Source organism: Petaurus breviceps, unplaced genomic scaffold (assembly GCF_028583685.1).
Source record: "Petaurus breviceps papuanus isolate PSGF00001 unplaced genomic scaffold, PetGlider_PUasm1.0 90654, whole genome shotgun sequence".
Taxonomy (NCBI): Eukaryota; Metazoa; Chordata; class Mammalia; order Diprotodontia; family Petauridae; genus Petaurus; species Petaurus breviceps.
In genome coordinates this window covers 556,448-570,404 of record NW_027187301.1, presented here as the reverse complement: position 1 = coordinate 570,404, position 13,957 = coordinate 556,448, and the positions used below count along the sequence as shown (strand labels likewise).

General features: G+C 39.3%; 1 protein-coding gene across 1 annotated transcript in view; it reads right to left on the bottom strand.

Annotated features, from left to right (window-relative positions):
- Nucleotides 1-13,957, bottom strand: part of LOC138143769 (protein mono-ADP-ribosyltransferase PARP14-like) — a 76,562-nt gene that overhangs the window by 40,669 nt on the left and 21,936 nt on the right. The window contains exons 5-7 of the mRNA XM_069065044.1: nt 11,998-12,234; nt 6,950-9,234; nt 1,112-1,345 (exon numbers count right to left, since the gene is read on the bottom strand). Of these exons, the coding sequence (XP_068921145.1) occupies nt 1,112-1,345; nt 6,950-9,234; nt 11,998-12,234 (2,756 nt within the window). The remainder of the gene's footprint in view (nt 1-1,111; nt 1,346-6,949; nt 9,235-11,997; nt 12,235-13,957) is intronic.

Below are 13,957 nucleotides of genomic sequence, written 5' to 3'. Positions count from 1 at the left end.
AAGAAAGAAAGAAAGAAAGAAAGAAAGAAAGAAAGAAAGAAAGAAAGAGAAAGAGAGAGAGAAAGAGAGAGAGAGAGGGAGAGAGGGAGGGAGGGAGGAAGGGAGGAAGGAAGGAAGGAAGGAAGGAAGGAAGGAAGGAAGGAAGGAAGGAAGGAAGGAAGGAAGGAAGGAAGGAAGGAAGGAAGGAAGAAAAGGAAAGAAAAAGAAAGAAAGAATTAAAGTAGAACTCTTACCTTCCTGACTTGAGGCCTGACATTCTATATTCACTGTACCACTTAGCTGCCAATTCTTCTGCTTTCATTGAAACTGTTCACAAACCATTTGCAGCCTACCTTTCCAGGCTTATTGCATATGGTGATGCCCTTTCATGTATTCTCTAGTCAAACCACACTACTGTCTGTTCCTTGTGAATGACAATACATCTCCCACTTCCGTGACTTTGCACAGGTTGTCCCCTCATGCCTGGAGTACACCCTTAACCCATCTCCACTTTAAGAAATCCTTAGCTCCAGGGAGGCCAGGTAGCACAGAGAGTAAGAGCACCAGCCCCAGAGTAGGGATGACCTGGGATCAAATCCGGGCTCAGATACTTAGCACCCACCCAGAAACATCTGGCTGTGTAACCTTGAGCAAGTTACTTAACCCCAATTGCTTAGGGGTGGCCAGGTGGCTCAGCAAGTAAGAGCACTGGCCCTAGAGTCAGGATGACCTGGGGATCGAATCCGGGCTCAGATACTTAGCACCACACCCAGAAATAACTGGCCATGTAACCTTGAGCAAGTTACTTAACCCCAATTGCTTATTTAAAAAAAAAAAGAAATCCTTAGCTCCCTTCAAAGCTCTGCTCAAATACCACCTTCTATGTGAGTCACCCTTAGACCTTAGCTGCTGGTGCCCCTTCCTCTCCAAATTTTTATAAATACTTTCTATTTACTTTTTATATATTTTATGTTTCCTTACATGTGTACATACTTCTTGCCCCTGATAGGATCTAAGTATGGGCAAAGACTGTCTAATTTTTGTCTTTATATGCCCAGCATCCAGCACAATGCCTGGCATACAGTAGGTGCTTAATAAGTGCTTGATGATTGAGAACTTAACATTTCTCTACCTTTTGGGAATTCCCTGCTCCATCATCCCAGGCAGGAGCCACCACATGGAGCACAAAACTGCAGCCCAGATTATAGCCTCTTGTCTTCAGAACATCGCCTGTTTTCACTGATGTTTTCCCAAATGTATTTAATTCTTCCTGGAGTTCTGGGCCAGCTTTGCTCAATAAGGCCTGAGAAAGTGGTCCTTTGCCAAGATGAAGATCCAAATGGATGGAATTTACAATAATATCCGCCTAAAATAAAAACAAACCTTGTTAAAAACAAAATCACACACAAAAAAGCAAAAAACAAAAACAAAATCACATCAATAAATCTTCATGTGCAAAGCAATGTGAAAGATGCAAAGAGGTATAATAAATAGTATAAAAAATAAAAAGAAAAAAAGAAATAGTTCTTACATTCCAAAAGCTTACAATCTAGTTGGGGGGTTAGGCCGTACATGTAAAAATTAAATAACAATATAATATTTACATGAAAGTTAAAGACAACATATAAGTAAAGACTTAGAACACTATAAACTCAATTGCTTAATAATTATTTCAGTACTAATTGCTCTGGTATAGAGATAACCAGTAGCTGTTTCCACCAGACATCCCAGTGGCAAGGGGAAGTGAAGAAGGAAGGGAACAAGCCTTTATCAAGCACCTATTATGTGGTAGGCTTTGTGCTAAGTGATTTACAAATTCTATCTCTCTTGATCTTCACAGGAATCCTGGGAGATAGATGATATTATTGTCCCCATTTTACAGCTGAGGAAACGGAGGCATCTTATCTTCTAGAGGAAACCTTTCTCAAGCTGGCACAGGGCAAATACTTAATAAGTGTTTATGGACTGACTGAGGCAGGCAAGGGTTAAATAACCTGCCCAGGGTCACACAGGTAGTAACTGTCCTCAGTCACACAGCTTCTCCTCCCCTGATCCCCACAGGCCAATAATAGATTACTGAAAGTTAGAGTAGCATCGTCTCCTATGACATTTCCCTTCCTCAGCCAACTCTCATTGTCCCTTTGTCCAGTGTCAACTGAGTCCAAGATGCCCACTGTCATCTGGATGCTGATTCCCATGTGCTTATCTATGCTTGATATAATCCAGAGCCCATCTCAAATCTAATCTTTGCATCCACTGTCTTCTTGGCAGGGCACCATCTATTCTACCATTACACCCTGAGGTCCTTTGGGTCTTGTCACCCAACCCACTACTTTCCCTACCCAAATACTACCTGGCCTTTCAATATGCTATGAACCAAATAGCACAATGGTAACTTACTATGAACCTTCTTTTATTTGTTGTCATCCACGTTAGAGTGTCACCTCAATGAGAGCAGAGTGTCTTGATTTTTCTATTTGTATCACAAAATTTAACATAGTGCTTTGCATATAGTGTTTGGGTTTGTTTTTTTTTGCTTTGTGTAGGGCAATTGGGGTTAAGTAACTTGCCCATGGTTATATAGCTAGTTTTTTGTGTGTGGGTGTTAAGTGTCTGAGGCTGGAACCAAACTTGGGTCCTCCCGACTCCGGCGCCAGTGCTTTACTCACTGCATCACCTAGCCACCCCAATATAGTGCTTTAATTAATGCTTTCCGGGGCAGCTAGGTAGCACAGCGAGTAAGAGCACTGGCTCCAGTGTCAGGATGACCTGGGGATCGAATCCGGGCTCAGACATTTAGCATCTACCCAGAAACACCTGGCTGTGTAACCTTGAGCAAGTTACTTAACCCCCAATTGCTTAGGGGTGGCCAGGTGGCTCAGCGAGTAAGAGCACCAGCCCCAGAGTCGGGATGACCTGGGGATCAAATCCGGGCTCAGATACTCAGCATCACACCCAGAAATAACTGGCCGTGTAACCTTGAGCAAGTTACTTAACCCCAATTGCTTTAAAAAATAAATAAATACATAAATGCTTTCCCCTTCCATTCCATCATTTCAAACTAGATAATCAGAGGCAGCTTTGAAAGGGATGTGGGATTTGAGATGGGTCTTGAAATAGAGACACTTATGGAGAGACAAATACGAAGGGAAAAGGCAAGAGAAATGAATACATAGGTGAGGGGCTGGGGTTTGAATCCTTTATTTCTTATACTATTTACAAAACCTTGGGCAAATCACTTAACTTTTCTAGGCCTAACTTTTCTTCTTGATAAAATGGTAGTGTTAAGAAGCTATTGTAATGGGGGCAAGTAGGTGGTGCAGTGGATAGAGCACCAGCCCTGGAGTCAGGAGGACCTGAGTTCAAATCCAGCCTCAGACACGACATTTGCTAGCTGTGTGACCCTGGGCGAGTCACTTAATCCATATTGCCTCATCCGCAACCCCCCCAAGAAAAAGAAATTATTTCAGTAATTGAGACATGGAATATTTATGTTTTGATCTCATGTAATAGCAGTGGAAATGGAAAAGGAATGATGAATGTCAAAAGAAGAATCAATTAGACCTATTGCTTAATTGGATTTCAGAAGCAAGGTAGAAGGAAAAATCAAAAATAATTTTCAAACTTCCAAAACTGGGTAAATTGGAAAGGAGCTAATTAAAGTAAATAATAAGTAAGGAAAGCTAGAATAGGAAGAAGCGCATACTATACATGTTTTATTATATGACCAACTATAGATTACTTAAGAGCAAATTGCTCATTCTGCTGATCAAGATCCTCTGTTTCTATTTTTCAAAAAATGTGTCATTCATCCATCTACTTATTAATTGATCTCTTTCTGCAAATAAGTTTGCAATCTAGTGAGATACTGCAAATGTGAGGATAGGGCAAAATAGTCTTCCCAAGCTTTCTCTTCCCTTTATTATATCCCAAATTCTCAGTGGGATTCTTTTCCTCCTACCTTGAATTTTTCAAATTAGAAAGAATATTGTAATTGACAAAACTATTTTCAAATATAGGAAGATATACATGCATCTAAAAGAAAAATTATATATCCATGAAATGTACAGTCTGGACCTCCAATTAAGTGATGGGCATTGGGGAAGAAATTTTTGGAAACTGACCAAAAATAGTTTATAAGAGCAAAAATTAGTCCTCAACACAGAGGTGTTCCAAAGAAAAATTCAAATGTTGAGCAACCATATGAGAAAAAGCACCATTATATTAATAACAAGAAATATACTTTATACCAGTTATAGAGAAGTTAATTTAAAAAAGAAGTTAGTGTTGGAGGAGCTGTGGGAAGCAATGTATACTGATAAGAAAAATTGGTAGAGTTATAAATTTCCAATCACATGGCAAAACAATTTGCAAATAAGTGAGAACAGTCAATAAACCATTCAGACCCTTTGATACAGCAAGAATAATGTGGGGATCAGACTTTATGAAGATCAGTGATAGAAAGAAATCCTAAACTGAACAAAGTAATCATAGCATTATTCTTCATGGAAGCAAAAAACTGGAAATCAATGTGAATATTTTGGACCTTATGAATATAATATGAATATAATAGGATTTTATTGACCTATGAGAAGCAATGAAAATGGGGAATTATTTTTTAAATAATAGCATTTGGCAAAGAATTGGAAATTAAGGGGGTGCCCATCAATTGGGGAATGGCTGAACAAGTTGTGGTATACGCATGTTATGGAATACTATTGTGCAATAAGAAACGAGGAGCAGATGGACTTCATATTTACCTGGAGAGGCTTATATGAGCTGATGCTGAGTGAGTAGTGTAGAGCCAGGAGGAATTTGTACAATTACAGACACAATGTATGTGTGACGACTAACTTTGATAAACTGGACTCTTCTCGGCAATCCAGGGTTATAAGTCAACCCCAAAAGACTCATGATGGAGAGAGATGTCTACATCCAGAGAAATAACTAGAAAGAACTGAGTTTGTATCCAGATGGAAGCAAACTACCTGAACTTTTTCCTTTTCTTGTTTGGTTTTATGTCCTCTTTGCCATTTTTCATCCCATCTGATACAATCCATCTTTATAAGCTGACTAATGTATAATGTGAAAGTATTTACAGATCCTATACTTGACTGTATGCCGCCATGGAGGGGAGAGGAGGGAGGGGGACAAAATGTGAAACTCAAGGAATTGAATCTTGTAAACTAAAAGTAAACAACTTAATAAAAATAATAATAAAAAATAAAATGAGAGCATTTATGTAAGCATTTACAAATATTATCTCATATGATCCACATAACAGCCCTGTGAAGCAGATGCTACTCTATAGATGAGGAAACTGAGGCAGATAGCAGTTAGGTGGCTTGCTTAGGGTCACACAGCTGGTAAGAGCTAGAGGCTAGATTTGAACTCAGGTCATTTTTACTCCAGATGCAGAGCTCTATCCATTGTGCATTGAGGTGACTCAAGAAAAACATGGGTAGACCTTTATCAACAATATAGAATGAAAGGGCAACTAGGTGGTGCAGTGAATAGGGCAGTGGCCCTGGAGTCAGGAGGACATGAGTTCAAATTTGAACTCACATGCTTAACACTTACTAGCCATGTGACCTTGGGCAAGTCACCTAACCCCAATTGCCCTGCTTTCCCCACTCCAAAAAGCCAAAAAAAAAAAAAAAAAAGGTTTTTTTAATTAAAAAAAAAAAACTATGTAGAATAAAGAAAGCAGAAGCCAGAATTACTGGAGAAAGGTAGTGGGCAGGCATAGTAATGCAAAATGAAAAAATGGAGGAAAGAAAGAAAAAAGCATTGATGAAACATTTAAAAAACACACAGAAGTAAGTTCAGATAGGGAGAGAGACAAGTATGGCAGTTTTGTTATAATAGTGCTAAATGTAATGTGCCTTTAAAAAAACCCAGCTAAACTGTACATAATAGAAGTTCACATTGTCATATATAATTTTTGTGCCTCTTTGTATGTCAATATATTTATGTTGATTGCCATTTAAATGAAGTTCTTAATAAAGAAGAAAAATATTTTAAAGATGAATTAAAACTATGAGTGGAGTAGCTAGGTAGCACAGTGGATAGAGTGCTGACCCTGGAGTCAGGAGGACCAGAATTCAAATCCAGTCTCAGAAACTAGCTGTGTGAGCATGGACAAAACATTTAACCCTGTTTGCCTCAAGTTCTCTAATCTGTAAAAATGAACTGGAGAAGGATAGAGCAAATCACTCCAGTAGCTTTGTCAAGAAAACCCCAAATAGCATTAGGAAGAGTTGGATATGACTGAAACAATGGAACAAAAATAATAACAAAAATATGACCAGACTTTAAAAAAAAAGTGTTTCTACTCTAGAATAGATTGCTTTCTAGATAAAGCTGGGGAGCTAAGTGGTAAAGTGGATAGAGTGCTGGGCTTGGAGTCAGGAAGACATCTTCCAGAGTTCAAATTTGGCCTCAGACACATTCTAGCTGTGTGACCGTGGTCAAGTCACTTAACCCTGTTGACCTCAGTTTCATCATCTGTAAAATGAGTTAAAGAACAAAGTAGAAAATCATTCCAGTGTCTTTGCCAAGAAAACCCCAAATGTGGTCATGAATAGTTGGACACAACTGAAAAATGACAGAACTAGATAAAGTCAGATCTTGACTAGTTGCAACAATTGAAAGGAACAGATGCTGGATCATCTAAAAATTCTTCTTGGAGACAGCATAGTATAATGAATTTGGCACTGGATTTGTAGACAGGAAGAGTTAGGTTCAAATCTTCCTTAGACACTCATGAACAGTGAATCCATGGAAGATCATTTGACTTAAATTCAACTTCCACACATTCAAGGGAGTAGAATTTTAACCTTAGACTAAAGCGGCATTAACTTTACAAAGATCATATGCTGAAAATCCATATGATCCCAGTTACATGGGAATCAGCCTGCTTAAATTTCAAAATAACCTCCAGTGGTGTTTGGTAAATGGTAACACCCACCTGCACATCCTGGACATCCCCTCTCATCAAGATGATGCTCAGGTGTTCGCTAGTTTGGATGGAGAACAACACATTTCTATGTTCAGTACTTTTTCTCAAGGTGGTTTTCTGGTTTTCTAATGGTATAGAGGACAGTGAATTCTTCTTAGGTAATGCATCTTTAAAGATGGTCCTCACAGCTTTGGAAAGAGCCTGAACTGTCTCCTCAGATGAATCAACCAGATGAATCTTTTTCAAGCTGCATTTGTTTGGCGAGTTCTGGAAGTTATCCTTAATGGACTGAATGATGGTCTCTGCACAGTCTTTTAAGGGAAAGCCAAAGCCTCCAGAGCTAAAACTTGGGATGGCTATTGAAGTGTGCCCATCGAGTCCAGCCAGATAAAGAGACTCTATGATAGCATTTTTCAGTAGTTGCACACATCTGTGAGCATGTTCTTGCTTCCACTGGGGGCCAACAGCATGAATCACTTGCTTATATGGGAGCTGTCCAGCGACTGAGACAACAGCACTGCCAGGAGGAATCTTACCCAGTTCCTGGATTATCTGGTTACAGTCCCTCTGTAGCTCTGGGCCTGCTGCTTTAGAGAGTGCAGCTGCCAGGCCTCCATAGTGCTTTAGGTCCTCATTTGCTGCATTTACCACCACATCTGCTGAGAACTGGGTTAAGTCACCTTCCTGAACAGTTAATAAGATGCCACATTCTAAGGTTATCTTGCAATGGACCTTCTGTCCATCAATGCCCATTGATCCCCCAATGCTCTCATCTACATGTTCTTGTAGCCAAATTGCACAACTATACCTTCTTTTCACTTCCATTTTATAAAACTCCTCCCTGTCTTTGAATAAAGTTTCAGCCCCTGGCTTATCAATGCTAAAATTTCTAACATGTATTGAATCTAGTGCTCGTTTAACCATGGCCACTCCTCTTACCACTTTTTCTTTGGGACCACTCAGTGAAATGCCTCTTTGGATGGCCACAGTTTTGAAATCAACCTTCACATTTTTTTTCTGTAGATTTTTCCAGATTTGCTTTTTCTCCTCCTTCATATACTGGATAACTGCTAAAGAGTTCACAGCAACCAACTCCTGTATATTTTTGTTTTTTTCTATAAATTCATAAAGTTCCTGGTAGGTTTCATATACAGGACTAATACAACCAGCAATGATTATCTGAACACCGGTGTCTGAATTCTGCTGTTCTATTATTATAGTCTTTGAGGAGCAGTTGTATTTCTTATTTAAATCACCAATGAGTTTTTTCCACTGACAATCACCAAGAATCCTACTATCTACCACACTAATGCACTTAAAGTTCAAGACTCTCTTCATATGTTTCTCAGCTTCAGAAAGAATTTGGGGAGAGGAGCCAAACAGCACAATTGTGTCACCCTCTAACTCATAAGCAGCAGGAATTTTCTCTACTCCAAAAAGAAATTCAGAGAATGTCTCACAGTTTACTTGCTGCAGAAACTGAAAGATCTGAGGAGGAACATGGAGGGATTTCTGAGTCAATCTCCGTAGCTCCTCCAGAATTTCACTCTTTGCTTTGTAGACATCTGCAGGCAATCCACTCAGGCAAATGCTCTTTGTGAGGGCATTGTAACTGACTTCCAGCTCTGGGTATTCTTTGTGGAGAGACTCTTCTAGCCGATTCTTGCATAAAATGGAAAACCTTCCAGGACACACAGACAAGTTCTCACTTATACTTTGCTTTTTCCTTTCTATTTTTTGGGTTAGTCTTTCTATCAGAGTCTTCATTTGTGGTTCAGTTCTTTGCACATCCCCCAGTCTCCCTACTATTATCACCATCTCCTGAAGCTTATCAAACTCAGCCAAAATTTTCTTGTTTTCTATGCTGTCTCTAATGGCTTCCCACATCACTGGGTCTACATTATACTTCCTAACCTGGAATTCAGACATTAGGCAAGAGAATCTCATGGAAACATCCTCACTCCATGTCTTGATTATGTTGCTCTCTGTTCTTCTTTGACTGACTAAGGCGGCTGAAGGACTGAGTATAATTTCTGATTCTTTACCATCGGATCTAGGCCATGTTAGCTCACAATGGCAACTCTGCATGGTGCTAGTTATCTCTGCAATTACTTGATCATCTTTCTGTAAGAACTTCCATAGATAAGGCTCCATTGGTCTTTTTACGGGCTCTGGCACCTTCACTAGTTGTTTTGCCTTTCCATATAAAGCAGTACCCAAAGAATGGTAGTATGGGAACATTGAAATGGAATTGTTGTTGAAGAGAAGATTCTTTGTCAATATGGTTTTGACCACTAAAAGAATACGAAACAAATAAAATTATTTTAAAGTTCATAAAAACTTAATTAAACTGTGTTACATTTTAATTCAGGCAGAATTTTCCTTTGTAGGAAGAAAACTAATATTCACTGAAATTGTGAAACAACTGTAATTATTCTAAAATATTGCTCTCATTAAAGTGACACACTAATGCAATATAGGTATTGCACTGAAAGAATGAGCCATACTCTCCCAACATTTATTTTAAAGTGGAATTCTATCAAGGGATTATGTTCAATTTTATTCCCATTAAATTTCTAGAGAATTAGATTTTAATCAGTAAAAATAACTACTTGGAAACTATAAACAATTTGTCTTTTCTAGCATTCACTTATTATAAAACTTTGAATTCCAAATTTTCTCCCTCTCTCCTTGGTGAGCTCTCATTTATTCTTCATACGCCTTGTTTGCACCTCTGTGTGTGCTTGCTGTCTTCTCAGGTAGATGTTGAGCTCCTGAAGGGCAGGGAATGATTTTTTTCTTTTCTTTGTGTCCTCAGCACTTACTTCCTGGCAAATAGTAGGTGCTTAATAAATACTGCTGGACTGAGTGAATATGGACATAGGAGCAGAAAACCTTTATGAATGGAAAATGTTGAAGCTTTTCTGCTGCCACACATTTTACTTCCTGGCAGTCATTGACTATCCTTAGAACCACAAAAAGAATTCCCCAGTTGGTAATTATTTGGGTCCCTTCTCCCTTTTTCTTCATTTCCTGTCACTCAGAAACTTTCATCCCTGTCTCACATGATGAAGCAGATTTGTTCCTTTTCAAGTCTAACCTCTCTACTTATTCAAGTGATCTCATTTCATTGTCTCCTCTGACAGATTGCCTTCTCTCTCATTCCCATTCTTTTACTTATTTTTCAGTCTCACCCTGCCTACTGGTTTGCTCCCTACTGCCTATAAACATGATTTTTTCTCCTCCTTCCTCAAAAAAGTTTCCCCTCAACTGATCCTTCCCCACTATTGCCCCATATCTCTTCTGCCCTTTGCAGCACAACTCCTCAAAAAGGCTGTCTATAATAGTTGCTTCCACTTTCTCTCCTCCCTCTCTCTTCTTAACCTCTTAGGATTCAGCTTCTGACCTTATCATTCCACCAAAATGGCTTTACAAAGTTACTAATGATCTCTTAGTTGCCAAATCCATTGACCTTTTCTCTACCCTCATTCTCCTTGACTTGTCTGCAGCCTTTGACACTATTAACTATTCTCTCTTCCTTGAGACTTTTTTCTCTCTGGGTTTTTGGGACACCATTTCAGGCTGGTTTTCATCCTCTCTATCTGACCACTTCTCTGTCTCCTTTACTGGATCCTTTTCCAGATCACACCCTCTTAAAGGGCTCTGTCCTGAGCTCTCTTTTCTCCCTCAACATTTACTTCATTTCATGATCTCACAAGTTCCCATGCATTTAATTGCCATCCCTATGCTGATGACTCTCAAATCTACCCATCTTGCCCCAAACTCTCTGTTGCCCTCCTATCTCATGTCTCCAACTGCCTTTCATGTATCTCAAACTGAGAGTCCAGTAATCATCTTGAACTTTATAATATGTCCCAAACTAAACTCATTATCCTTCCCTCCCCCCACAGTCATGCCCCTCTGCTAGCTTCTCACACTATAGAGGGCAACACCACCTTCCCTGTGCCTCAGTCTCAAAACCTAGGAGTCTTCCTGTAGTTCTCACTAACTCTCACCCACCCAACCAAGTCCAAGCTGTTTCCAAGACCTGTTGTTTTTCCTTTGCAATGTCTCTTGAATATCACTCCTTCTCTCCTCTACCACTGCCACCACTCTGGAGCAGGCCTTCATTACCTCATACCTGAACTTGGCAATAGCCTGCTGGTGGGTCTGCCTGCCTCGACTCTATCCTGACTCCAATCTATACTCCATTCAGGCACTAAAGTGCTTTTCCTAAAGTGTGGTTCTGATCATGTTATTCCTCCCACCATACTCCATAATGTCCAATGGCTCCCTATTGCCTTTAGAAACAACACAAAATCATCTATTTGGCATTCAAAGTCTTTCATGACCCAGCCCCTTCACACCATCACAGTCTTCTTAGACCCTATTCTCCACCATGTACTGGATGTTCTACAAGACATGCCATTCCTCACCTCCTGGCCTTTTCTCTGACTGTCCCCCTTGCCTGGAATGCTCTCTCTCCTTATTCCTACATACCAGCTTCTTTGGTTTCCTTTAAGTCCCACCTAAAATCTCTTCTTTTACTGGAAGCCTTCCACATCTCCTCTTAATTCCAGTCCCTTCTGTCTGTTAATAATTTGCTATTTATCTTATATATAGATCATCTTGTATTTATTTGCATGTTGTATTCCCATTTATTTTATAAACTCCTTGAATACAGGGACTATCTTTTGGCTCTTTTTGTAGCCCCAAAACAGTGGCAGTTGTCACTTCTGTTAAATGAGCATATTAATACCTCTAAGCATACCTTAGTAGATAGAGGGCCAGTCAGAGTCAGAGCTAGATCCAAATCCTGCCTTTGAACACATACTAACTATATGGCTATAGGCAAGGTAAACTCTATGAACCTGTTTCCTCATCTTTAAAATACTTGTAGTACAAATCTCACAAGGTTGCTGTGAGGCTCAGATAAAGTACATAATGTGCTTTGCAAACTTGAAAGCATTATATAAATTTCAGTGTGGTTACAATCAAGTGGATGCCAATAGATTGGGGGGAAAAACCAGGATTAAGCTAACAATAGATATTATTACCTTGGCAATCAGAAAACTCAATCAGAGCCGAATTGTCCTTCGGGAAACACTGGACTGTGGTTATTGCTCCCCCTCCATTATTGGGGTTCTCAAAGAAAAGAGTTACATAATTTTCATTAACATCAGGGGGCAGGTTTTCCACCAGGATGGTTCTTGTCTCTTCCAGAGGTGCTACCAAAATCTTTCTCTCTTGGACTATTCGGTTTTGAGAACAACGATCAATGAACATCTTTGCATCTATGAAGAAAAACAAAGTGATCATTAGTGTATTATTGAACTTTTCATCGAGGAAGAAAACTAATTTAAAAATTCATGTAGAATGGCCAAAGGAAAGATCCCTAGGTGAGAATTCACAATCCCAACAAATCCTGTAGGATACAATCCCAGGTTTGGAAGGTGCACAATTCTATGCCAGTGTTGTACTTGGAAGCTCCTTCTGGTTAAGCAGAGTGGAATTCTTCTGACAGAGATCACCCATTGACCCTCTACCAGTTACTATCCAGTTCAACCATAACTATTTATTGAATATTAACTAAGTTACTATTCAATTCAATAAATTGAAGAAAAATACTCATTATGGTATAGTACTGTGCTGGGTGCTAGAGGCATATGATGATAGAAAGGAAACAGATACTGATTTCAAGGCAGGAAAATGTGCTATTATATAAATATAAATAGACAATTATATACTACCTAAGTAGCTATACAATGGCAGAGTGGGATTAGTGCTATGAGAAGTAGTAAGAGGAAGAGAAGCTTTTCAGCTGAGTGAGTCAGGCAAAGCTTCATGGTGAAAGTAGCCCCTCAGCGGGGTCTTAAGGAAAGGGAGAGAGTTCAAAAAATAGCTAGAAGGAAAGTATCCATGCCAAGATGAGGAAGACCAGGGCAGAGATACTGAGGCAGAAGTGGGTGGGATGAGGACAGGGACAGAGAATGGTCTGCTTTGGCTAGAAGATGTAGTATGCAAAGTGAAGTGATAAGCTAAAGCTGTAAAGATAAACTGAGAAAAATAGAGTTTAAATCGGGACATAAACAGGATGATTTTGTTTTGTTGTTAATCTTCAATTATTTCAGTTATGTTGGTCTCTTCAGAACCTCATTGAGATTCCTTTTATTGGTTGGAGGTTGGGGGTCACTGAAGGTGCTAAAGTGGTTTGACATTTCCTTCCCTAGCTCATTTTTTTAGACAGATGAGAAAACCAAGGTGAACAAGGTTAAATGACTTACCCAGGTCACACAACTAGTGAGTGTCTGAGGTCAGAGCTGAACTCAGAAAGATAAGTCTTCCTGTTTCTAAGCTCCATACTGTACCACCCATACCACCTAGCTGCCCTGAGCTATCTATACTAGAGCCCTTCAATTTAGAGATATCACTAACTTACCTTAGATCTTTCTTCCTCCAACTAGTTTCACATGCTGGGAAGCTCAGATTCTGGGCTTAGGGTTCACTTCCTCTATCAAGTTTTTTATGCTTCTAAAAGTAGTTTCTTTTACCTCCATTGTACTTTGCACAGAACACTCCTTCACACTTATATTGTGGTAAAGAAAGTAGAATGTTAGACTTGGACTTAAGATCCAAGTTCAAATACATTCCTGGACACTAGCTGCTTGACCCCAGCCAACTTACATAAGCCTCTTTGAAAACCTTACTTTCCTTATCTGTAAAATGGGAATAAAAATAAATGCAGAATTTTCTTCACTGTGTGAGGTTCAAGTGAACTGATGTAAATAAAGTTCTTTTCAAATCTTCAAAAATTACATAAAGATCAGCTACTATCATTCCACACATACACATAGAGCTCATAATGATAAAGTCCCATTTCCTATTAAAACACACCCAAACTTTGGAGTCAAAATAATGTAACTTTCTACCATGCTGATAAATGCAATAACATTTCTTAGGATCGTTGATTTAAAGTTGGAACAGGCCTTAGATGCCATCAAGTCCAACCCTCACATT